The 26,543-nt window shown below is 45.1% G+C and overlaps 1 protein-coding gene and 1 long non-coding RNA gene across 3 annotated transcripts; one reads left to right on the plus strand and one right to left on the minus strand.

Moving 5' to 3' along the window:
* Positions 1–929: 929 nt before the first annotated feature.
* On the minus strand, positions 930–12,515 carry PPP1R3B (protein phosphatase 1 regulatory subunit 3B). Of its 2 annotated transcripts, none has more exons than XM_043893601.1 (2): positions 12,269–12,515; positions 930–5,832 (listed from the first exon to the last, which is right to left on the minus strand). In XM_043893601.1, the coding sequence occupies exons 1-2, from the start codon at positions 12,403–12,405 to the stop codon at positions 4,950–4,952; spliced, it is 1,020 nt and encodes a 339-aa protein (XP_043749536.1). In that variant the 5' UTR covers positions 12,406–12,515; the 3' UTR covers positions 930–4,949. The 2 variants fall into 2 exon arrangements, with proteins under 2 accessions (XP_043749536.1, XP_043749537.1); XM_043893602.1 differs by lacking the exon at positions 12,269–12,515 and adding an exon at positions 11,445–11,741.
* On the plus strand, positions 9,402–25,733 carry LOC122687874. Its single transcript, XR_006339248.1, has 2 exons — positions 9,402–9,690; positions 24,665–25,733. It is a non-coding gene; the product is annotated as an uncharacterized LOC122687874 (long non-coding RNA).
* Positions 25,734–26,543: the final 810 nt, after the last annotated feature.

Consider the following 26,543-nt stretch of genomic DNA (forward strand, 5'->3'; position numbering starts at 1 on the left):
CCATGAGCAATAAATATTCCTTTGAATTATTCACATAGCTGGATATTTGCTATTCTGGGGACGTTGCTTTAGAAAAGTGGTTTGGCTTTTTTTTTTTCTTTCCTTGTTTCTTTTTACTCTAGACATCTCCTGAATGTCTGTCTCATAAATGAGAATTATGTAATGATTATGAAAACCACATTGTATCTCAAGTCGACATTCATAAAAACGAGTGTTATTTTTTTCCCCTTATTTCTGGAAAGCCAAAACATGGGCAGTGTTTGCCAGGCTTGAGAAAGACGGTTACGCTTGTAGCTCGCTTTGGGCACTTATCGACCAGGTGCTAAGACTGAAAATGCTCTTTCTACGGCAGAACCACCGCTGCCTTTCCCCTGCAGCTGAGACTGATTGGCAGAAAATATCTGGCAGCAGTTGACCTTGCCTGCATCCCATCTTCTGAACTTTGAAATAAAACATCTCTGAACTCTTACTTAGGGTGAATGTCCTGCACCCCATGGAGGCAGGGCCCCACTAGGAGCTGTGTGGTTTGCTGGTTGCAAAGTCTGTCTGATTAAGCAGTTCAAAGTTATGATAGCTGCTTATTAGTTTTCCCACTGTTGCATACACTAAACCAAAAATACTCTTCGAGAGCAAGTGAGAGGGTAGGAAGAGACCTGCCCTCAGATCATTAAAAATGATTCATAACAACTCAGGCCCCTGTGCCTCTTCCCTGGCAATCACTTTCTTAGTTGTAATCAGCCTTGGCTGCTTTAACAGCTTAAAAAGCAATTACTCCCTTCTCTGCATCTTCCAGCTTTTCAGCTTAGCCGCTGATTGTGTCCTAGCCCTTTTGGAAACTGGCTTTCTATATGTGGAAACACACTGATTGAAAATGTGGCTCCCCATCCTCTGACTCTAAGAGAGTCAGTTTTAAAATAGGACACTTTCCGTTTGGGGTTTTCTACCTTTATTACATTTTTGCATTTGAGATCCAAACAAACCACTCTCTTATACCACACACAAGGCATCCATTCTTGTGATTTTTAAAGTGCATTTCCCCTTTGTGTACAAAAATATGTATTTTTTTTAAAAAACCTGTGAACTTTCTCGACAAGGCACTTTTAGGCACAAAAATGAAGTTGAGTCTCCGGTTCTACATTCACATAGAAGTAAGAGTGGACTGCCACCATCACAGCTGTGTTCTTGGAGTCCTCACAGGTCCAGACGACTCTAGAAACTGATAAACAGGACTCAAAGCATCCACAGCGTTACAACTTGCACTCCAATGCTTTACAACCCTAACAAGGAAAAGCTGCCCGTCCGCACAGCTGTCTGTCCTTCTCCATTCAGATGTGTCCCACTTCAGGAGGTGAAGATACGCTGGCAAACTGTCTTCAGATGACCTGAGAGATCGCATTGTAAGTATAACATCTCAGCCCCAATGTCTGTGGTCATTTCAGGAGAGACGAGGACGTCAGGACCTCCCAGGGCAGAAGCCATGGTGCTTTCTCTAGCAAATCACATCCAGTCGAGGGCTCTGAAGGAAGGACACTGAAGTTTTCACTCACTGTCCATTGAGAGGGAAACCCTAGCCCACAGCACTTCTGAAAAGTGAGCAAATACTTTTGGGGGGTTTATACACACACACACATATATATATAGAAGTCATTTAGTATCCCAGTGGCTACAAGTAATGCTTGTTTTTAGAAATGTCAAATTATAGGCAAAGATCAAAACCACAAAATATTCTTTTAGCAGTTTAAAATTTACATCTTCAGAAAACATTGAAAGAGTAATGTTTTGCCACCGTTCAGATTCAACCTTAGAAAATACATCCTACCCTGACTCTGAAATTGTTTTAATCTCTGGAGAACTATGTAACTTCACTGTTTCTCACCTGTAACAAGAACACTTGAAGAAAAAAACAATCTTGCCCAAATGCTGCCATCTTCCAAGAAACACTGAAAGCTTATTGTATAAAATCTATCTTTAGAGCACCTAGTTTATTTATTGCACCTAATTTGCAAACACTCCCCAGGACACATGGGGGAATAAATATGAAACAGAAATGAAGCTGCCTCCCCGCCCCTGGACAGCTGCACCACTGGCAGAAGGCTGGTCCTTTGCGGGGGCGGGGGGGCAAGTTGGGAACGGGGCCACTTGTCATCATAACCAAGAGGGTCAGACCTACAGGTCAGGCTGCAGTCATGTCTCCAGATAAGGAACCTGTCCCTTTCTGAAGTGTGCAGACATATTCCTGCTGGTGAGTTAGCAACCAAGGAGAGAGCCCCTGGGAGCAGGTCCTGAGACCAGCTGTTGATATCCTGGAAGAGAATTGGCCCCAGAGCAGACAGCATGTGTGCCTGCTAAATCACTTCAGTAGTGTCCAACTCTTTACGACTCTATGGACTGTAGACCGCCAAGCCCCTCTCTGTGGGATTCTCCAGGCAAGAACACTGGAGTGGGTTGCCAGGCCCTCCTCCAGGGGATCTTCCCAACCCAGGGATCAAACTTCTCTTAAGTTCTCTGCATTAGCAGGTGGGTTCCTCACCACCAGCACCATGTGGGAAGCCCAAGAGGAGACAGACTGACTGGTAAAGAGGAGATAGTGCTCTTCAGAGGCCGAAACCTCACTGCCTGACAATGCTGCCAGGGAGCTCGGGCAGGCACTTGCTTTAGTCAGAGAAGGGTCTTTCTTTGCCAGCAGGTAAGGACTTGCCCAGTGGGGTGAGCAACCCAGGTGCACTGGTGAGGGGGTTTGCAACCAGTGCCCCCAGCAGAAAAGCTGGGGTGAGCTGGGAGGAAAGAAGGGTAGGGGGAGGGTTTGTGGTTGTTTTGAAAGAGATACTTATCACTGAATTACCATATTTCAAATTTTGACATGGGAATGCCTTCAGATCACAATGACTGAAAACCATACAGAAGTCACTTGAGACATTTTTCTTACTAACAGAGAAGGATCTGGTCATAAGGAAATGACAGTACACTTTGTACCTTCCATAAACTGCAGGAGGAGGGAGGGGACTTCTTAAAGCAAAATAAATTCATGACCCGTATAAAATTAGGTTTGCTTCCAAATGATGTAGATTTACACTCTTGTATAACAATTCTGATCACCAGATTTGTAACACAGAGAATCTTGTCTGTGTACTGGATGTAAGACATGCTTAGATAAAACTCAGTTCTGCCCAATGTCGGCGTAAGAAAAAAATGTGATTGTCCCTTATATTACATTAGCATGTAATCCCCCAGTGCTGGCCACCTGGGAGAGACATAAAAAATAAAGCACTAGGTTGCAGACTAATCACAGCCAGTTTTAGGGATAAGAACTCTGTGGAACACCACTTAAGAGCATTTTAAAAAATCAAAACTAAAGTTTGAAAAAGAAAAGGAAAAAAAAACCCAACCACAAAACTCTAGGAGCCAAGACACTTGAGATCTGCTCAATGCTGATTTACAAAAGCCACAGAAAGCAGGAGGTCTCTTCCAACTGATCTGGAGAATGCAAGCAAAAGAAGACTCTTTGCTTGCAGAGTCCAGGGTCTGTGTCCCCAGATCTAGGGAGTGAGGCACCCCATCTCCTGCCTCCCCTTAGGAAGACCTCACTATAGTAAGATCAGGCAGAAGAAAAACGAGACGGTCTTTTAATTAAGTTCCAAAAATAAAAACAAAACCCAAACCTTCTACAAATACACATATAAAAGTACTTTTTAAACACTCCCAAGTACCAATGAATCTTGCCCAAGAAAAATCACAGGGTTTGGGGATCCATTGGACAAGGAAAGTCCCAGGAATTTCACAACAGTGTGAACCAACAGACTTGTAATGCTTTAGTCCAATATGGTTAAGAACAATGAGTCTATGATATTTCAGAGTTGGCAAACAGTAAAAATCAAATCTGAGAACTTGGTGAGGTTTTTCTCCCCATCCTTTTCCACACCCACACACCATAAATAAGAACAACCAAATCAAAGTCTGTGGGGGCTGGTAAAATGTTGTTTACAACGTGGATGTTGTAAATCACAGTAAAAATAAACCAAATGTTTTCTGGAGGTGTGGAGGATATATTGAATCTGCAAATCCAAACATCCCAAACACGGCGTAAATGATGACTCTCCAGGAAAAGAGATTCTAAAATCCTTTTGTGAAGAGAGAGACACGGGCAAGTCAGCTGAGCAAGTTACAACAAGTCTTGTAACCAAGCTGTCCGGTTACTCAGGGTAAGAGTGAGGGCTTAGAAAGCTCCCCCAAAGCCAAGAGGAGAAGCTAAGTGTCCCCCTCGTGCCTGTCCTGCTGGCATCAGCCTAGTGCACCGCTGGTGAGACCACCCAGGAACCAGCTGACTTCCCAGAGCTGGTGTGTCGTCCTCTGCTGGGCTGTCAAAGCGGGGTCAGAAAGAGGAAATGCCCGTCTCCATCACAAGTTGATAGGCCTGTATCATCTTTTCCTGAACATCAGCTGAACTGTGGAAGAAAACCAAGTGCACAAAAATGCAAAGATAAAGTGTGAAGCCCATGTAGACACAGGGCAGCTGCAACAGGTGAGAAGGCCCTGGCTGGGTGGCGAAGACCCCCAGAAGAGGGGCCACGGGGAGGACCGAGGGCTTGCCAGGGGACTGACTTCCCACACCCAAGAGGAGAGGGACTCCTTATCATTGAGCCAACATCCTCTGGCCTGGCCAGGGCTGCCCACAAGCCCGGGTCCTGTCCAGACCCTTTCCAGCATCATCCTCCTCAGACCCTCATTGCCAAACAGACCAGCACAGCCATCTCCTCCAAGCGTGAACCCAGTCCTGTGATCTAAACCTGGCTGTCTTGGTTGATTGAAGGAGAAAAGTGACTAGGATCCGTTATTTTCAAAACTGTGTCTGATGGCAGTTCAGCTTTTCTCTGGGCTTCCATCTCCACCCCAGGATGACTGCAGCTTGGCTCGTCCGCGCCCACTGAGCCCGGCTCCATCCCAGGCTGTCACTAGTAGTACGGCCCAAGCTTCTCATATCCTAAATAACTAGGCCACTCGGGAAACAGACCATAGGAACACCGAGGGCTTCCAAACTGGTCAAAGGCTATTTCAAAATCTGGTCCGTTTGGCGGCTGGGCTGTTCCCTGGGTAGACTGCAGCTCCGCCCGGATGATCCTATAGTTTTTGCCTTTGTTGCTGTCCCAGTACGTCTGTCCACTGCACTCGTAGCAGACAGCGAACTCCATCCTCTCGTAAGACTGAATTTTCTCAGGCAAGCTGATGTCAAAGGAGAACGTGTCCTTGTCTGAACCTGCGTATGTGTCCTTCACGTAGCAACAGGGAAAGTCTGTGAAGCTCTTCCAGGTGTCAAAGGTCATCCGGACTTTCACCGTCTTCTCAAATGCAAGGTTCTGCACCTTCACGGTGCCCGCAATGGACCTGTCCTTCAGAACGCAGTTCTCCAGGCACACGTGGTCGGTCTGAAGCCGATTTCTGAAGTCCAGGTAGTCTGCCGACGGCTGCGAGAAATCCAACACAAAGCTCTCGCTCTCCGCTGTTGTCAGGCTCACGATGCTGTCCAGGAGTTCGGTGATGTTCAGTGGAATATCTAACGGGTCATCGAACTCGGAGAACACCTTGACCATCGTCAGGGCCAGCCCCTGGTTGTCGGCAAAGGACACCCGCTTCTTCACCTTTTTCTCCTGGACCGTCGGGGCCACCGTCCCACTGGCTTCATTCTTGCCGCTCAGCTGAATACAAGGCCTCAGAGGTTTGCTTGGCTTTGGGGCGATCGGGAAGGCGAACCGCTCTCTGCGCAAGGAGGGGGCCATGCAGCTGTACCTGCACTCGATGTCCACGGCCATCACGGGGCTAGAGGAACACGCTAGAACCCTGGCCAAGGAGAAAGACAAAACAGAAAGGAGGTCAGACACATTCAGACTCATCCTTCCAACAGGGACCGGCAAGCTGCGTTTGCCTTCATCTCTGCCCACGTGGCCACAGCTCATTGTTAACTCAAGAGTGGTCCAGTGTGACCATGGTTTCAGGGGACATTAAAAGTGTAAGTGGAGGGTGGGCGGGGGCGGGGGGGGGAGGCCCCAGGTTAAAACCAAAGAAGTGTGGAACCACTGGTCTTAAAACCAGTTCATGGGCTTCCCTGTCAGGACTTCTTGAGGCCTTCAGTACACTGATGATTATGGGGAATAATGAAAAGAGGATGGTTTGTGGAGTTTCCAAAACTTATTCCTAATGAGGGAAGCCTCCATTTTTTGTGGCACACCTTGCTGAGCACAGTTTGGTAAATACTTTCATCCAATAAAAAGAAACGAATTCATCCCACAAATACTGATTGTCATTTGCCAGGCACATTTGTCTGTGCCAGGCATGATGCCAGACCCTGGATTCAGTAGTGAAGACAGACCCCCAACCTGTCTTCATTCAATGTACAGTTGATTTTTATATTCTAGTATGTTTTTTAAAAAGTGCCAGCAATTTAGTATTTTTAAACCTTTCGTATCAGTGAATAATTGTTTTTTTCTACAATGAAAACAGCCTCTATAAGAATAAAAAGCAAAGAGAATCATGCTAAAGATTACATTAAATCTGACTTCATAAAAACAATGTTTTTTGTATAAGGGAACAAAGTAAGTAAAACTAAAAAAAAAACCAAAACAAACTGGGAAGATATTTTCCAAAAAGCATGGCAGCAAAGTGTTAACACCTTAATATATAAAGAGGTTTTATAAAATAATAACAAAGTCAAATATTCCATGTAGAAAATGAGCAAAGAACATAAATAGACAATCCATGGAAGAAATTTAAAAGTGGCTCATAAATATGCAAAATGTCAAAGCTTGTAAGTAATTTAAGAAATTTAGATTAGAAAACAGTGCCTGTTTTTACCTAATGAGTTAGGAAAGAATTTTAAAAGATAATACAAATATCTGTATTAGTCCAAATGGCACAAAATTTCTAAATCTTATACTTGTGGGTTCTTATATCACATACAGGTGTTAAACTTAAGGGAATAATTTAAAATGCATGAAGATTAATGTATTAAACTATTTGATGCAACATTAAGTAGAGGGGGAAATGTGAGAAAATAAACTAAATGACCAATAACAGGTAGCCAATTAAATCAAATATACTATATTCATGTGATACAATTTTATATCATTAAATCATTATTTGTAAAAAAGACTTAAAAGGCATAAAAATTCATAATATATGATTAATGTAAAAAATGGGTTTCCTTGATAGCTAAATTGGTAAAGAATCCACCTGCAATGTAGGAGACCCTGGTTTGACTGCAGGGTTGGAAAGATCTGCTGGAAAAGGGATAGGCTACCCACTCCAGCATTCTTGGGCTTCCCTTGTGGCTTAGCTGGTAAAGAATCCATGTGCAATGCAGGAGACCTGGATTCGATCCCTGGGTTGGGAAGATCCCCTGGAGAAGGGAAAGGCTACCCACTTCAGTATTCTGGCCTGGAGAATTCTATACAGTCCAGTCTATACAATCAAGTCTATACTATACAGTTGATGGGGTCACAAAGAGTCAAACATGACTAAGCGACTTTCACTTTCACTTTCAATGTAAAAAATGGAGAAGATAAAATTATACAGACAGACTAGACTTGTAGGGCAAAATTACTACATATATGCACAGAAAAAAGACTAGAGACTTGTCAAAATATCAAGGTGATGGGATTTTAGGAGATTTCTGTTTTCCTGCTTTGTACTGTCTTATCTTTTCTAAAATAATAGAACTTCTCTAACCAAGAAAACAGAATGAATATAGTAAAACATCTCAGATATCTTAAGATTTGCCAAAACTCACCCAACACTATTTCCACACTAGAGCCAAGCCATTTGAATTTCTAATTACCATGGCAAATTGATATCTTGATTTGACAGTTCCAAAAGGCTAACTGAAGAAGTCAGTGATGAAATCTGGATTAAAATCTCTGGTCTGAGAATCACAGAACACAGGATCTGGATTAGTTGCCGATCACATCTTCCCTCATGGCAAAGGCTCTAGTGTGGCAATAGTGTGTGGTGGTATGTTGGGGTACCAACTCTCAGGCCTCCCCTAATCTCCCCTCCACCGGAGGGGTGCTCTGCTGTAGACTGATGATGGTAGTTCAGGAGAACGACTGGCAAAATGTTGCTCATCTTCTGACAAGAGTGGAGATCACTGGTCTCACAAACAATACCAGACCCATAAATAATATCTGCTCCTCAGCTTCTGATTTTGATGATCAAATATATAAAGAAAAGCGAGAAAGTATGAAGACATATTGGGTTTGATCCCATTTTCCAAAACAAACAAACAAAAAAAAAATAGCACTTCCTCGGGATGCAGGAATCACTTAGTGATGAACAAGTGGAGAAAGTCACACGTTCAGAGACAAAACAATAATAACACAAGTACCTATATTAGTCTGAAATGGCCCAACCTTTCTAAATGTTCTTAATTTATAGCCAGAATGTAGCCATCAAGATGCATGTTAAAGGATATCTGCGTTACTGTTTCTTCTCTAACAAAGTGAAACAAGTGAAAATTTTCGGAGCAAACTGGCTATTATATTTGTTTACACCCAGGCAATTGTTCTGGAAAGGCAAGTTCTGACTGAACTGGGCAAGACAACTTAAAAAAAAAAAAAAAAGTCAGTGGATTCACTAAGGGGTTCAATGGAAAACAAATAAACACCAAAAAACCCTACACCTAAAAAGTAATTCAAGTTTTCTTTTCCTCTGTTCATTGCAAAACTCTGTTAGAATGCATTGGAATCACACTTTCAGTTCTACTTTTAAGGCAGGCAGCTTTTGTTTTTTGAATGAATTGCTAATTAAAAATAACCACAGCAGGCAAAGCCGGGCATCCCAGCCCCTCCTCCTCTGCCACCCCTGACAACCTGGGTACAAACTAAGGGAGGAGGGGTTCCTCCTTGGCCACAGCAGCTTCCTCCTGACCTGAGTCAGCGCAAGGTCAACTGCAGGCTCTCTACGTGCGTCCAGCAAGCCTGCAAACCACCCTCATACGTGCTTTCCTGCACAACCTTAAAACAGATCATTAGAAAATGGCTGGGGAGCTCTCAAAATATTGTGGAAACAGAATTCTAACACAAGGGGATCAGTGAAAGCAATTGCACACTTGTAGTCGACTGCAATTGCTCTCAAGTTCTAACCCCGCCGGTTAGAGAGGCTTAGTTGAAAGCATTGGTAAAGTTTCAGTATCTGGACCCAGAGGTATAAATGTACCCCTGGGATCCCTTTTATCACCTGGCTTTAAGATCGGGGGGTTGGGAGGTTGAGGACGTGAGGCTGGAGTCAGAGCCAGACTCCACTGGCACTGTGGACTGGAATTAAACAATTCCACTGGTACTTTCCAGAGTGGAATTGGTTGTGCGACTTTCTCCATGAACGGCAAAAGGAAGGTAAACCACCTGGGGGCCCAGGCGTTCGTCTTGGACTCCGGCCCAGAATTCCTTCACTTTTTCTGTGTTGCCAGCGCTGGAGGGGAGGTCACTAACGCCTGTGGCCTCAACAGAGGGTGCAGTCTGACTCTTGGCTCCCTTGTCCATCCTCACAGATAGCTTCCAGTTTTTATTCACCAGATCATTCTCCAAGAACTGGTGCACCGAAGTGGTGGTTTGGTGTAAGCCTTCCTGACCTACTCAGAAATTCCCTGATGGACCCTGACCGCGATGACCAACACCCAGACGCACTCCTGTCACTGGAGACACGCAGGTAATCAGAGCTTCCTAAGTGTCCTGAAAGGCAGGCATGTGGACAGGTGTTTTAATCCTTAAATGGCATGAAAATGATCAGTTCCAACACAGGATGTGTTGGGCTGTACTCACACCCTCTCTTCTGACAGACTCTTTGGGAGCTCTGCCCTTTCCCTCGCCCAAGCCAGGTAATATGAGTCACCAAGGTTGGTCAGGGGAAAAAAAAAAAAAAAAACAGGAGATGTGGACACACAACTGAACCAGCAGAGATCACATCGGACCTGGATACCAGTTCTTTGCAGGACAAGGTCACGAGACTGTGAGTAGCTGTTACTCAGACCAGCAGGGATTCTCAAAACTTTTGCTTCCAAATAAATGCCTAGGAGATCAGTCTTGCCCCATGAGAGACTGGACGTGTCTAAGGGTACGTTTCAGTGTTTCGGGTCAAAAAGAGGACAAACCCTAACACTCCATGCAAATTAGAGAGAACATGGAGAGTTTTGCATAAAAGCTTTTCCTGTTCCACTAGTGACAAACAACACACCCTCTCAAGACAGCTGGCAAGGGTTACATATCATGGCGATTTTTCTCTAAAATCTATCAACTTGTACAGAAAATAACCCTATAACCTTCACAGTTTCAAGCAGCTGAACTACTGACTCTGGCTGTGCCTTTTATAGAAAGCAAATCTTTTTCTTTTGTATTGAGGCCAACACATTGCCTCCCCCATTCTCTTGCACTCTGATAAGAAAAGACAGAAATATCAGACGCACCAATAACTCACCAGGAACACTGAAGTTACATTGTGAAGGTAAGCATTCACAACCAAGCTACCAGGTATAATTTTTGTTTTAAAGATGTGGCCACCTACCCCTTTGGCATTTCTCTATTTGCTTGCTCCCAAAAGGTTTGGCTGCCATAGTGTGAACAAAGTTGGCATCTTTCCCTTGGTACTCTGACCATGGGGCCCTTATTCACAGCCCTAGATGCCACTTGGACTTCTCTATTCTGTCACCGCCATCCAAAGCATCTCTGAGATAAATATCTGTGGATGGGGTTGCATATTATAGGAAAGAGATAAGTTAAAATGGCACAGTGTCTGCATCTAAAAGTGTCCAATATGAAATATAGCGCACTGGCCTAGGAATGCCTACACATCGCTGTGGCACTCAGGGCAAATTACTCAACCTCTCTGGGCTTCAGCTTCTCCCTAGAGGTCCCTTTTGAGCTCTGACATTCTGGGTTGCTGATACTGCCTGATGGTTCTTCTTTTCCCACTAACTTTTCCCTAAATACCTCAACTTTACTTTTGGGGTAAATCCTCCAGCTGTCTTCACTTTAGTCTTGGCTCCTGGACAGCTCTGCCAAATGAACCATTTCCTCTTCTCCTCTGCACCCCAGCCTGAAGGCCTTCCTCTCCCTTCTCCTGGACCGTGGGTCTCCCAGGGAGGCCTGGCCACACAGACCACAGGCCCCAACATCTTCTAGCAACTCTCCAAGTTCTCAATTTACTCCTCTTCTGCAGCAAACAATACCAGAAGAGAGCCCAAACCTTCTAGTATGTTCTGGGCTCTCTGCTCCCTCTTTTGCACTGAGTCGCTTCCACACCTCTTTCTCTGGACTCAAAAGGGTGGCAGAAACAGGACACGGGGGCAGGCCAGGGGGTCCTGGCTTCGAAGATCCCCCAGGTCACTGCCCCCTGGGTCCAGCCAGGCCCGGGCTGCACCCCGCCCCCAACCCCTCCCCGTGATCCTTCGCCGGGCGGGAACCCACCTGTGGGGCCGCGGGGAAGCCCCCTTTCCAGCTGGCTCGCCGCATCGGAGAACCCGGAGGGAGGTGGCAGGGAGGCTGCCGCCACCAGACTACGTGAGCCCCGGTGTGTGTCCGGGAGGCAGGGCTTGGGCTGGGTTCCCGGAGTTGTGACCGGCAGGGGGAGGAAGACGACAAGGAGGAGGAGCCCTAGTTATCACACCGGGGCGGGGCGGCGGGGCCACCCCGGGCGGAGAGGCGCCGCGAGAGCGTCCCCGCGCGGCCACCTCGACCCCGCCGGCCCAGGACGGCCCGTCTGGGGGCCGGGGACCCGAAGTGGCTCGGCTCCGGGTGGCCCCAGCCGCCGGTGCGCTCCGTGTCCCGTGGCCCTCGGCGACCCGAGAGATCACCCAGTGGGTTTCCCTACGTTGTAACGGGAAGTCGAGGCGGGGTGAGAGACGCAGCGACTTTCCCGTGTGCTCAAGATCCCAGGGCTCAGCTCTAGGAGTGTCGGTTCCCAGCCGGGAAAGCCTAGTGTCAGGTTCGAACTCGGCACAGTAGGGACGCAGAGTGGTCTGGACTCCCAGCCCCAGCCTCCCATCGTGGCCAGGACCCCCTTCGGTGCATCACGTGGGTCCGGCCAGGCTCCATCCAGCCTCTGGTCCCTGCATTGCCCTCTGCACGAGGAAGCAAGTTTCCTCTAGCCCTTCTAGAGTGTCCCATGCCCAGAGTGTAACTGCAAGCTGGCCTGAGAAAGCGTGTGCGGCAGGAACCGGAGAGGGTCCCTGATGCTCGTCGCCTTTTCTGCGGCCGGGCATCAGGCCTTGCGGGCTAGGTGGGGGACGTACCTGGTACAGCTCATAAGCCCCGAGGTGCGGAGGCGCCAGCCAGCGGCAGCATCCGCGCCAAGGTGACAGGGGCAGCGGCGGCGACAGCAGGAGCGGGGGCCGGGGCTCAGGTGGGCGCCCTCCGCGGGCAGCCGCATCCGTCCGTGCGCTAGAGCAGCCCGCCCGCCTCCTCCCTGCGGCCCCTCACCTGGGACTCTAGCTTCCAGCCGCCGCGCGGCTCCCTTTAACTTTCAGGCCACCTCTCCCCACTCGGGACGCCTTCCCAGACCCCCCCTTTCACGTGAACGCCCCCCACAGCCAATGGGCGCGCCCGGGACGCGCGCCGTCCACCAATGACCGCTGAGCCGCGGTCCCACCGGAGCACCGCCGCGCCACGTGATAGGCTGCGCGCCCGGAGCGATAGGGCCGGGCTCCAGGGGCTGGAAAGGGGGCGGTGGGTCATAATTTCATCCGAAGCCGGGGGAACGGGCGCCAGGGGGCAGAGGCACTTGCCTGCTGCACAGCATCCCGTTACAGCCAGAGGGGTGGACGCCGGTGCCTGGCACAGTTCCCATTCCCTAGGCAAAGTCCTCGCCGGGCAAAGTCACCCTACGCGCGCGGACGGGATTGCAGTGGCAGTCACCCGTCCCGCCGGCCCCACCTTTGTCTTACTCTTCAGTTACGGGGTTCACAGGCGACCACTAGTTCCCCCATTACACGTGGAGCCCAGAGGAGCCCCGAGAGAATGCCAAATGCGTTTCCCTCCGTCTTAGGTGGAGCCTTTTCGGGATCAGTATCCCCAGCTTCTAGGACACTGTTGAAAATAATTACTGAACGCTTGATTTGTGCCCATCACGGTCCGGGTCTCCTTGTGACTGGAATACAATAAAATCCTTTTAATAAAGTTGTTATTGAGGCAAAGGACCAATACCCATCTCAGAATACTGCATATATAGTTGAGGGTTTCTCAGGTAGGTATATTTCCGAGGAAACTACCTGACTTGAATCTGTATGAACAGATTCAGCCTTATCTACAGGGCCTCTGTGCTTCAGCTTGAGATCTGTAGAGAATGATGAGTTTAGAATAGAGTTTAGAAGCCCCTCCACCCCTATGAGATCAATTTAAATATGCATGTATGTAGTCATAGATATCACCTCCTTGGTGATCAGCTCTGAGCTAACCACTTTAGGGATGAGGATCGCAGTTTTCCAGCTTTACTGAATTTTGGAAATTAATATAGGATTACCAGCTTTTTAAAGTGCCAAGTAAAGACATAAACAAGTCCTACCGTCTTCTGTTACCACCTTTTATTTTTAGAAGAAATACTGTATTCTTGCCTGGAGAATCCCATGGGTTTGCAAAGAATTGGACACTACCGAGCACACATGCACACACTCTTTAACAACAACAACAAAATACAGGAAGGGCCTAATCTCACAGTAGAGGCTAGTCCTTCATATTGCGTATATTTAGCTTTATAAAAAGTCATTATGTTAACCATAGCATATGGGGATTTCTGCTGTAAGAGATTTAAAAGCAGCTTCTAATTTTACTAGAAATGTAAGACGAAAATGCTGGTCCATTACAATAGTGCAGTTAGAGTCGTCGGTGCTATAGAGAGCTTCCTCAGACTCAATCTTCAGGTCTGAAGGGTGATCATTAGTCCTCTTCTCTTTCAGTGGATAAATCTAATTAAGGACCACCTGGGAAATTAACTATTGGTAGGCAGTTGGCAAATAAAATTCCTATGCAATAATTCCTTTGCCAACTCTAAACACCCTTTTATTAGCTGATGAGAAGTTTAAAATTTATGAAGCCAAGTGCTGCCTACATTTCTCAAGTGGAGGGAGCACGCTAGAGGAGTGGGCAGAGATAAACAGCCAACAGGTATTGCACAACATATGCAGGCAAAGGGTGATCTGAACCCAAGTGGGAAGGAGTTGGGACAAGTAAATACAATTTTATAGCATTTGGGTTTGGAAGCATCTTCCTTACATAGATCTAGGAAATCATGGGTAATAATTTCCCCTGTGGTTTAGGTGACTATTTCAGACCAGGAGAGTGGGGCTAAACTTAGTTGTGGCACACCACAGTTTTGGTAGGTAGGAGTGGGGCATCTAAGAGTTTGAAAAGAGCACAGTCTTTGAGATTGGAATAGAGCTGGGTTGCAAGCTCTGAAGAACTGTTCCAGGAGAATACACATCAGTCCCGAGCCCCAGAGAGCTGGACTGGCCCTTAGACAATCGTGCTTCATTCTTTCATTTTCTAGCAACAGAGGGAAACTGAAAATGGAAAACTTCAACCCTTTAGTCAATGCTTACCAAGTCCCTTTTCTAATATCTGGCATTGAATTATAGCCTTAATTTTCTTTAATAAGCCTATCCTCCTCCCCCAAATAAACCAAGAGGCCAGTGGCTAAGCATAGCCAATGATCATTTTGCCATAAACTGCGCTTTTTCATGGTTGTTAGTGGTAGCTCTGCCTTATTCTTGCACTTGGGTTCACCTGTGACTTTTTTCAATTGTGTCTTACACATTTGTTCGTTCATTCTATAGTGCACTATTAACTAACTTAAGCCTAGGTGCTCGAAATGGAAAAATTAGTGATATATTATCTTACTCTCAAGAAGCTCTTAAACTGACAAATAATGATGTGGAATGAACGTGTGAAAGGCAGATCTCTGGGGAGCTAAGAGACTGTGTGTGTGACAGTGGGGGAGAGGAAAGAGGGTAAGGTTAGAAAAGGCTGACCTTTGAGAAGTGACCACTGAGCAGGATCCTGAAGGGGGAGAAAACATTTAAGGGTAATGGAAGAGAGAATGGCAGGAATTGGAAATGGCACAGAGTTCTTTTATATGTTCCGCCAAGGAATTTCCACTCCATTGATTAAAAATTAGATCCTCCTTCCGGCTTAAATACTAGATAGTGTTTCCTTCTGCATGTGTTAACATCAATTTTTTTGCTCATCCAGAAAACTTTAAAAAATGTTGTTAATGCCTTATCTCCTCCTCAACTTAACAATTTCAAAAACAGTTCAAATACACAAGATTTTGGAAATCCTTTTCTTTCTTCCTGTCGTCTTAGAGTTCTAACATTGCTTCTCTTTGAATTTAAGTGATTGCAAAGTGAATCTAAATAAAAAATTACCAGCATGGAGAGTCAGAACTAAAGAAGAGAGCATTCTTTTGCTTGATCAGAATAGAAAGTGGGAAAGACTGTTTCCAAACTGCCTAAGTCCATTTATATTTAGATGAGAGGCGTAGTTTGCACCTGTCAGAGCTGCAGACGCGCTCTGGGTGCATCATATTACCTGGGGCCCTCTGTCCCTCTTTCAGAATTGCTGAAGGGGACTTGCTAGGTCATGTTTTATGGGACAGGCAGATGAATACCAGCAAAGGGATTCTGTAAGCCTCTGTCAATGAGAATATGTCCTTAGCACGGGAGTGAAGATCTTTGAAAGATCTTGAGTAGTTTACATGTCAAAGCTCCTAGAGCCCATCAGTAATTTACATAGTTGAGAGTTTCTGAGTTTCTGTATGATGCTGATGTAGGGACCATTCCTTTAAAAGTTATATTAACAGAGCAGCTTTTATTCCTCAGCTTTATATCTAGTGCAGTGCTTTGTATGATCCAGATATATCTTTAATTTGTACTGTGTGTTATGCTTATGATTATAAGACTATTACAAGATTACTGTGGACATTGTGGAAAATACAGAAAAATATTGTGATGAAAACAGAATCAGCACCACCCAGACAAAACTACTGATGTAACTTGCTGTTTTTTCTTTCAGTATTTATTCTGTGCCCAAACATATTATCAGGATCGTAGTCTATATAAAATTTAATATTTTAATTTTCTCCTCATGACTGCTCATTTTCAGTGTATTGATATTAGAATTTTCCTGACATGCTTTTTAATGACTGCATAATATACCTTCACATAAAGAGACCATACTTTATTTTCTTATTATGGGATGCTTAGATTTTTTTTCTCCAAATTTTCTCTATTATAAATATACTTTGATAAGGACCTTCATATTTAAATCTTTGTCCGCATCCCTGATTCCTTTTTTTTAACTTTTCATTTTGTTTTGTTCTTTTTATATTAAACTTTTTGTTTTGTATTTGGAGGACAGCATCCCTGATTCTTTCTTATAAGTCTGTTTCCCACAGGATATGCACCTTCTTTAGACTTTTAATTCGTGTTACCAGATCATTTTTAGGAGGATCAGTATTGACTTTTTAGTCTCACTATTGAGGAAGTTTAAGTGTTAAGTAATCCTAATAAGGTCTTGGTTTATGGACTTTGGGCAAATTATACCTCATCTTACCAAAAAACCATATGAGAATTTTCACTAATGAATCAGATACTCTGTGCCTGGGTGAAAATAGCTCCACACTTGTCTTTTGCTTTAGCTCTGAGTCTCAAAGTACACAGCCATTTTGAGTTATGAATGGGGACTTCATAACCATATTATTGACTTAAATGATATTAAGTGGTGGCTGGTCAGAGAGAAAGGGAGAGGCTGGGAACCAGAGAGTACCGCTTGGCCACAGGCTTAAAAGGAATTAGGCAGAACCCAGTATGTATTTATATTCTTTGCTCATTCATCCCCCGTTCATGACTGGTTTGATCATAAATTATATTTGAAACTGTAACTATATACACGTGATGCAACGTATAGCACTCAGAATGTCATGACAAGTGGCATGCGTTTTTGTGAGGAGAGTGACATGTCAAGCTGCTTGGAGGGCCGCGACAGGCCACTTGGCTCTTGCGTGCCTTGGACCTTCGGGCTGGGCTGTTCTGCCACGTGCCTCTGGAGTCAAATGCCTCAGATGCTGAAGGCACTTTGGGCTTTTGTGTAAACGATTGTATTTTGGCCGGTTCCATCCTGATATTTATAAAACTGCCTGGACTGTCCTCTTAGAAATGGGCAATAATGTAATTTTATTAAGAAAGCAATGACCTGTAAGTCAAAAAGATAAAAACAAATATCGTATAATTAACGCTTATATATGGAATCTAGAAAAATGTACCGGTGAACCAATTTGCAGGACAGGAATAGACACACAGATGTAGAGAATGGACTTACGGACATGGTGCGGGGGAAGGACAGGGTGGGACAAATTGAGACAGTAGTATTGACATATATACACTACTGTGAGTAAAATAGATAGCTAGTGGGAAGCTACTGCATAACACAAGGAGCTCTCAGCTAGGTGCTCTGTGATGACCTGGAGAGGTGGGCTGAGGGAGGACAGATGGGAGGCTCAAGACAGAGGGGAATCTACATATACACATATAGAGGATTCATGTTGTTCTACAGCAGAAACTAACAACTCTGTAAAGCAATTATACTCCAATTTAAAAAATAGAAATAAATAAATAAAACAATGACTCATTAGAGGGATGAGGGAAAAAGACTATTTAGGTACAAAAATGTCTAAATGTACACACGATGTCTTCCCACAACTTTACATTTCTATCACTCCTCTTTTTCTTTGAAGTTTAGCATCAGAAGCTGAACTGACTTCACGGTTTTCCTTCTGATCATTTGATATCCTCTAGAGAATTAGAACTTAGAGACTGCATTCTTCCTTCTTGAAACTCCTGGTAATGATTTCTCCACACACAGCCATGATCTGTTAGGGCAGTTAAAGCTAGGAAGTCACCACGTGTGGGGAATATTCTATCTCTGCGTCTTGCCTTGATTGCACTTCCAAGGAGGCAGAAATCTCAGAAAGCAGTGGGAGAGTCATCGACTAGTGTTGTTATTTTACCTACTGCATAGTAAAATGCAGAGGACAATAATGCATTTGTTATAAAGGCTACTCAGTTTTGTTATAAAATTACACTTCACCAAAAACAACAACCCAGTAACTATTTGTATGAGTCTTACTTGGTAAGCAGCCAGGACCATAAAATATACGAAGCAAGACTTTGACGTTCTAAGCCTTGGAAATTGATCTGACCATATAGTAAACCTTAGCAAAGATATTTGGCATCGTTCCTATTTTCTTCTGTTAATTCTCTGGTCATCTTCAAATGCAGAGCCCCTTGTAAGTAGGGTTTGTTGTCTCCTATTTTTCTTTGATCCAAAGGGTGTAGTAACTTAAAACTTCTTCACTGATTTTGATCCTGGCTCTTTTCTATTTTTTTTTTTTTCGGTTGTTAAGTATAGTACCTTATTCCTCTTTTTGAATAACACCTTTTGTGTTTGGTTATGGAATCTAATACAATTTCAGCTATAGGGACTCTTGAACATATTAAGTGTAAAGGGGAAAATAAAGACTTTCTAAATTTCCACAACTTGGACAAATACATGTTTTTGTTTGTTGGCTGGTTGGTTGGCTTATTTCTTTATTTTATTGGAGTGTACTTGCTTTGCAATGATGTGCTAGTCTCTGTTGTACAACAATGTGGATCAGCCATATGTATATGCACATCCTCTCCTCTGGAGCCTCCCTCCCACTGCCTTCATCCCACCCCTCAAGGTCATCACAGAGCACGGAGCTGAGCTCCTAGTTCTATGCAGCAGCTTTGCTTTAGCTCTCTGTCTTACACATGGGAGTGTATATATGTCAGTGCCACTCTCTCAGTTCTTACCTTCCCCTTCCCCACTTCTGTCCACAAGTCCATTCTCTATGTTCGCGTTTCTATTCCTGGCCTTCAAATAGGTTCAATAGAATGATTTTTCTAGATTCCATATATAAGCATTAATAGACCCTGGTTCTTTTTCTTCCCACCTTTCTTTCTTTTTTTGGTATGATCTTTTAATTCATAAAGATCAAGGAATTTTTTAAGATTAGTCAATAAGTGTTTCTCTTTCTTATAAATCAACATTACCTATCAACTTTTAGGGACTATCCAAAGTCATTGATTATGAGAAGGAACATATTGCAAAATAGAAGAGAAGGTTTTTGATTTAATTTCCTGCAAAGATTCCTAGGAGGACATAAAAATATACAGACTCATAAAACCTTCACGCCCTAGACATAGTGAAATGTAGTGTTTAAGAACTTGGTCATCTGATGGTCCTGGATTTAAATACCGACTCTGCCACAGTGAGCTGTGGACTTTGGCGAAAATACTACCGAACTTTGTGCCTCTGTGTTCCTCCTATCTGTAAAGTGGAAATACTAATGCCTGCCTGGAGGGTTATTTTGAAGATTTCCCTGAACACTTTCTGTATAACCAGGATGACTCACTCCACAAAACTCAAGTGCCATGAAAGTCACATTTCTGGATTGTTCTAAATACAATAAAGTCTGGATCTGAAGCTTCTCCTTACCAAGTCCAATAAGAAGCTTAGTATTGATTGATGTGTGCAGTCCCTCAAAACTGGGGACGGGCCCTTTGTTCTTAGACTGCCTGCTCCTTCTGCAGCGCACCCTCTGTGGAGGTCACATCCTCACCACCCACTGCAGTTTCTGCTCAGGGCAGGCTTCAGTGATGCCCTCTTGGCAGGCCTGGTGTGAGGGTCCTTCACCCCGGATCTCAGAAGTCAGTCTGGTGTTTTTTCTTCCGTCAATAATCTGTTTTGCAGGGGGTGTCAGAAAACCACAGAGAAGCATCTGAAAGAATTTAGTACTCATACATTTTTATATGTGTACGTGACCTTTCTTCCAAACATTTCCAAATTTTCTTACCAGATTCTCCCCAATATTACAAAATATACCAAGGAGACTGAGTAGTATTTTTTTTAAAGTAGTGCTAGCTTACCCACCATGCTGATTTAGTTCCTTGATGAGGTTCTCACACTGCATGTAATTGTCCATTTTGTGCTGCCCATTCTCCTGGGTTTTAATGATCGTCTTATCTGGCAGTGGGCGTGTTATTTGCTGCTGAGCAAAGAGGTCTTTCTCTCCCAGTGACGTCTTGAACCTTCCCTCTCCCACTCCAAGGGTGGTCTATTGTTTTCCTTACCAGTGGGAATTTGCACTTTGTGGGCGTAGTGTTTGCTCAGGTGGAAGAGCTCCACATACCAAATCTTTGCTCTTTAATTTCACTCCAAATGCCAAGACCTTCATTTATAAATCACACTGCAAAACCAGAGACCCTGGAGTTAAAAGGACTTTGTGTTTTCCAGTTTAATCACCCTCTGTTTACAGGGGAGAAAACGAAAACCCAGAAAAGTGCCATCACTTGTTTAAAGTCAGAGATTCAGCTCCTGTTTGAGTTGGATGAACTGGGCTCTCTGCATTTACCTCCAGGCAGAATGAGGAGAAATTAATCGAAAGGCCCACGTGAGCAGTCTTTACAGTGAGGAAGGGGCTCCTGTGAGCCTATGGCCAAAGACCACGAAGGGCCAAGTGTAAAATTCCTGCCCACTACTCAAAAGCCAGTGAATTTCCAACAATTAGTGGAGACTACACCTTCAACATGGCGCTCTGAAATAACCAAAAACCAAAGCTATCCAGTACAGCAGAGTCTGAGGATACAGGTGATATGCCTTCAGCCAGTTCTTCCGAGTCCTTCCAAGTTTGAAGGGCTGTAGTAACAAGAGCATTTCCCCTTTTAACAAGCAAACTTGGCTCATGATATCTGACATCCTATCTTCAAACACTGACCAAAGTCAGGGTCAGGATCACCGCCCGCATTTGTGGATCCCAGAGCCTTTCTGTTTGGTACTTGGGTGAGTCAGGAACTCATTAGATTGCAAAAGAGGGAAGCCCTGGGACTTCCTTGGTGGTCCAGTGGCTGAGACTCTGCACGCCCAGTGCAGAGGGCCTGGATTCTAGGTCCCACTGCTGCAGTTGAGACCCGATGCAGCCGAATAAATAAATAATATTTTTAAAAACATAAATACATTAAAAAAAAGAGGGAAACCTCACCCCACCTAGCTTAATCAAACAAACAAAATGGAGAAGTAAATTGGTTCATGTAGCCGAATACTAAAAAGGCAGGAGTGGGGTTGTTTCTAGGTTAAAATTCTCAGCATCGTGGGGAACATGACTAGTGGCTTCTTGGGGCCAACACCAACCCCACATCGAATGCAGAACGGAAGGAGGGGATCTCTCACCTGGTGTCAGTGTACACAGTTCCCAGGGGTCTCTGGTTGCTCATTTTCATTTTGTTGTTCTACTTCCCGCCACTACCCTCCCTCCTGCAGTGGAAGTTCAGAGTCTTAACTGAACCACCAGGGAAGTCCTTCCGGGAGGGACCTTGAACATCTCAGAGAGATGGCCCAGCCTGACTCCACACCCACTTCTCTGTTAAGGAGCATCTTCTGTCACTAAATTAAAAGAATGGGCAGGAAACGTGTTGATATGAACAACAGCAATGTTTCTGTCATTACCTGTAATGGGGAGAAGATAGCATCTGTCTTTCTGATGTTGCCGCCACCTTGGATTTCCAAGAAAGAAGGAAAGAAATGAGTAATTCTCTTCCTTTGTCTTCCCCTTTATCACCAGTCCCACTTCTGAAAGGTAGGAAATGCTGTCTCCTGGTCAGGAAAGACCACTGAAGAGCAAGGAGCTCAGGATGTGCTCTGGGAACCGAGAGTCTGCGCTGCATGGTGGAGGATTTCCATCCTCTAACAAGAGCCACTTCCGGGGGGCTTGGGGATGCTCTCTCCCCTCCCCCACAATAAGATAGTCACCAGCAGGGAGGGCAGGAGGCCAGGTTCACATGGCACCGGGCAAGAAACACACTCCTGGTGGGGTCCTTTTGGACAAAGAGGAGATATCCTTGCTGAAATTCCAAAATGATGACCTTATACCCTATTGGGGAGCAGTCCTTGGCTCCATCAGTGTCCAGCTGGCTGGTGCAACTCCATCAAAGTAACAGCTGTGACTTCCATGGGGAAAAGCCCTCTTGCCAACTCCTCAACTTCATTTCAGTTTTTTATACTCCTCAGAACAAATCTAAACAATAAGGATTGCCACTGATTGAGCATTGCCTCAGTACCAGGCACTTTACATACTCTATACCAATGTCCCGAAAGGGAAAGTAGTTCTTTTATCCCCTCTTTATAGGTGAGAAGCTCAGAGAAGTTAAGTAATTTGCCCAAGGTCACACAGCAGCCAATGGCCGAGTCTTGATTCAAAGTCAAGTCTGTCTGAACTCCCAAGCCCAGGCTGTTTCTAGCACACCAGGCTGCAGCTCACAGCAACCAGATGAAAGAGGCTGAGAGCCCCAGCTCAGGGATTTCTTGTCTTGTTCCTCGAGTCTGCTCAGGTGAATTTTAGAGTCTTCACTGGGGCCCCAGCAGAAAAAACTGTGCATTTTGCAAGCATAGCCATTCATTTAATTTGACTGCCAGGACAACCTCCTCATTCACAGGCAGGCGGTAGGGAAAGGATGCTTGGGTTTCTCTGGCTGGAGAAGAAGCGATTTTCAGCCTCCGTGGACAGCTGCAGCAGAGGGGCAGGAAGGAAATCTGGGGAGGTGGAGAAGGAAACCGTAGGGTGGGAGGAAGAGAGGGGGCCTGTGGGGAGGCGGGTTTCTGAGGCTTGTGCAGGGTGAAAGGGAAAGCCCACACAATGGAGGAAAGTTGCCAAAAATCCCTGCTTTGGGGAAAAAGCCAGACACGGAAAAAAGTCTTCCTACCCCAAACAATTCTTTAGTCCACCCCACATCCTGACACAGCATACAAAAACAATAAACGAAGCAACCTGCTATAAGTGCAGTGAAGGTAGGAAATTCCATAGTAACCCGGAAGGAGTTAATCCATTCATCCCTGCTTTGTGGCAGTCGTTCAGGCCGGGTGACTGCCTTGGCAGTTAGCAATCTGCTGGCCCCTCTGGCTTTGTCCCGACCTGGGGACACAGGGCTGCAGTGGGTGAAAGGGATGTCACAATGGGGTCTGTGGTGTGTGGTTGGGAGAGGAGGTTCCTGGTTATTGACCCTCATGCTCTCAGCTCTGGGCCCCTTCCATGGCCCCCCGCTCGGACGGGGACTTGTCACCTTGCATCTGAAGCAGGCAAGACTCTTGCATGATGTCAAGAGAGGGGTAGTCGCTGGGGAGGGGGACAGTTTGCCAGTGGGTTGTCTTGGACATCTGTTATGTTCTCCTGACCTTTGTGCTTTGAGGACTCCTGAGATCTGAAAATAGACAATTTTCTCAAGAAGCTCATATAACCTTAAAGACATGCTGCCAAGAGAATTAACTTTAATTCTAATTCACTCCAATTTAAAACATGAATATGTGCCATCTGACTTTTTTTTTTTAATAAGAGGAAACATTGTATAAGCAAGTAATGAGAATTTCAAGGTTCAAAAAAAGCACTGTGGAGTCATCAGTTAGGGTTATAAGGATTCTGGAAAAACCTTTAGTGGGATAAGCGTTTCTAATGCTTTTCTGGTCACTACCGGCCATGGAACAATGTCGTAGAGGCTCTTCCAGACCCAACACTCTGCTGCCTGCTTGCCTGGAAGTCTATCTCATCCTCTCCCCGAGTAGGTAGAACACTAACTGTGACCACCGTCCCTAAAACAACACTCAGCGGCCTGAGAGTTCCCAAGTCCCTCTCTCTGTTAGCCAAGTCATGTCTGACTCTTTGCCACCCCATGGACTGTAGCCCTCCAGGCTCCTCTCTCCAAGGGATTCTCCAGGCAAGGATACTGGAATGGGTTGCCATTTCCTCCTCCAGGGGATCTTTCTGACCCAGGGATCGAACCCATCTCTCTTGTGTCTCCTGCATTGGCAGGCAGATTCTTTACCACTGCACCACCTGGGAAGCCCTGCCAAACACTTAAAGCTATTTAATTTTAATTTCAAATGTACAATACCTATGTATTTAAATCAGACTTTTTGATTCAGGAGCAGACAAAATTGAATAGAGGAAAAACCAGGAAAGGAAAGTCATGTTATATTTAGAAAAATGGAAAAAAGATGGGAAAATGTAATGAAATAAAGGAAAACAACAAAGAAGCTATATGCTATTGCCCCCAGAGTGCCTTGGGTGAAAAAACTAGTCCCAAGAGAAGCTCATCACTGAAAGGTTTCAGGATCAAGTAGTTCTGGAGATTCTGACAATGTCAGATTCTGATAATGTCACCCCATTAGGATATTCGCAGTACTTCAGAGCATGTTGGAGGCTCTGCCACATCCTACAGCCTGTTTATTTAACCCAGCATTTCCCAAACTGCCCTGAGAACTCGAGTTCCCTGCAAAGTTGTATTTTACCATATGGAGAGGTGGTGGTGGTGGTTTAGTCACTCAGTTGTGTCCAGCTCTTGCGACCCCATGGACTGCAGCCTTCCAGGCTCCTCTGTCCTTGGGATTCCCCAGGCAAGTATACTGGAGTGGGTTGCCATTTCCTTCTCCGTATGGAGAGGAGCAATGATTTAAAAGAGAGAGAGAAAACATAAGTGAGCATAACTAAAACTTTAGGAAAGAAATTCTAACAGAATGGGGACATGTATTACACATGATTTAACTCTATGTAATCTTAACCCTCCATCCAGAGCAAGGACGGGAATTGTTCCAGCAGACGTGCCCTGAACCCCCGTTTGAAGGACAATCAGCAGGATGTCTTCTTTCACCCACGCACAGAACCAAACGACAGTGCAAGAAACAGAACCAAGTGGAAGAGATGAAATCAAGCAGCTCAAAGCTTATTGGTAGGAAATGAAGACATGCGCCACAGACACACAAAGATGAGATGCAGTGCTTCACTCGAGACCAGCCCTAGGCCTAGAGATAGACACACCCACAGCAACGTTTTATGGGGGTTTGAAAAGAAAAACTAACTTCTTTTAAAAATAGAGGAGTTTGGACAGAAACATAGAAGAGAAGGCCATTGGGAGACAGAGGCAAATACTGCAGCGACTCAGCCACAAGTTCGGCAGCGCCTAGAAGCACCAGAAGCTAAAAAAGACAAGCAAGGGTCAACCCCTCTCCCTAGAGCCTTCAGAGAAGTGTGTGTCCCCACCAACACCTTGATTTTGGACTCTGGCCTCCAAAAATGTAAGAAGATCAATGTCTATTGCTTTAAGTAAAAAAAAAAAAAGGAGGGGTGGGGAGTAGTTTTTATCTTTGTAGATCCCAATTTACTCACTCATTCATCCAATACAGTTGGCTGATTGCCTGTATGTGCCAGTCAGGACTGAGGACGCAGGGTGAGTGAGTCAGGCTCCCGGCCGCATCAGCTGCTCCCATTGGACAGAGGAGAGATGGAAACGACCACAGGCCAGTGGCATGAATTCTTTGACAACACAGTGACCAGGGCTGCTGGACTGAACTCAGAATGCAATCGCTCTAGTGTGACATATCCATTTTAATCTGTATAGCAATTGAACAGTTCTTTCTCAGTCACTGAAGCAAACCAACAGATGGTTATTTAATTGTTTGTAAAACCAAACATTAACTACTGGTCTTGGTAATATATCTCTTCTGCTACGGGTCAGAAAACAGATCTCAGGCAATAGTCTGGAAGACGCTAAAAAAACATCCAAAGACAAAATGTGGAAACTAAGATTTCAGTTTTGTTGTTTTTTGTGTTGTTTTTTTTTTAATTAAAAAATAGAAGTACAATTGATTTACCATTTTTCAGATGAACATCAAAGTGATTCAGTTATTCATATATATGTATATTACTTTTCAGCTTCTTTTCTGTTATAGATTATTACAAGATACTGAATATAGCTCCTTGAATCAGTCCAAGAGTCAGCACAGCACCTTGCCGTCCAACTGTCACCAGCCGTCCCTAAGAGCTACAGCTTCGAAGGTCACCATTTCCATGTATCCGCCTCTCAATGGTGCTGCCATGTGTGGACTGGGGAACTGGACCCTCAGCCTGTTTCTGAAGGCCCCGGATGAAGCATCTGTTCTAGTTTAGTGTGAATGTACCAATGAAAATTGTGCACGCAGCCCAGCAGGCTTCCCTACACTTTTCCCTCCCCTGGTGGTGTCTTCCTTCCCCACCTCCATTCACCTGAAAAGTCATTAGCCCAGAGAGTCCCCAGACCACCCTCCGCCCTAGATCCTTCCTATCTGTACCCTTCACCATCTGTAGCTATTACTCTTCTGTCTATTTTCTTGTTGGTGTTCTGTCCTCCCCGACTAGACAGCGAGCCCTGGATGGGAAAACCACGTCTCCTCACCTGCCGTCTGCCTTTCCCAGAGCACAGACAGGTCCCATTGACTGAGTGAGAAAGAATAACGAGAAAACACTCTCAGAGATAATTTTGAGTAGAGAAGTAAAAGGACGATTCCCTGCTGCTTTTATTCGTGGAAGCGCGTGTATTTTCCTCCTCTCTTATCAGTCACACAACTGACAACTTCTGGCTGTAACTCGAGCGCAATGTTGGGCGGTCTCCAGCGCAGACAGCCATCTAGGCTTCC

The sequence above is a fragment of the Cervus elaphus genome, chromosome 32, assembly GCF_910594005.1.
Source record: "Cervus elaphus chromosome 32, mCerEla1.1, whole genome shotgun sequence".
Classification (NCBI taxonomy): Eukaryota; Metazoa; Chordata; class Mammalia; order Artiodactyla; family Cervidae; genus Cervus; species Cervus elaphus.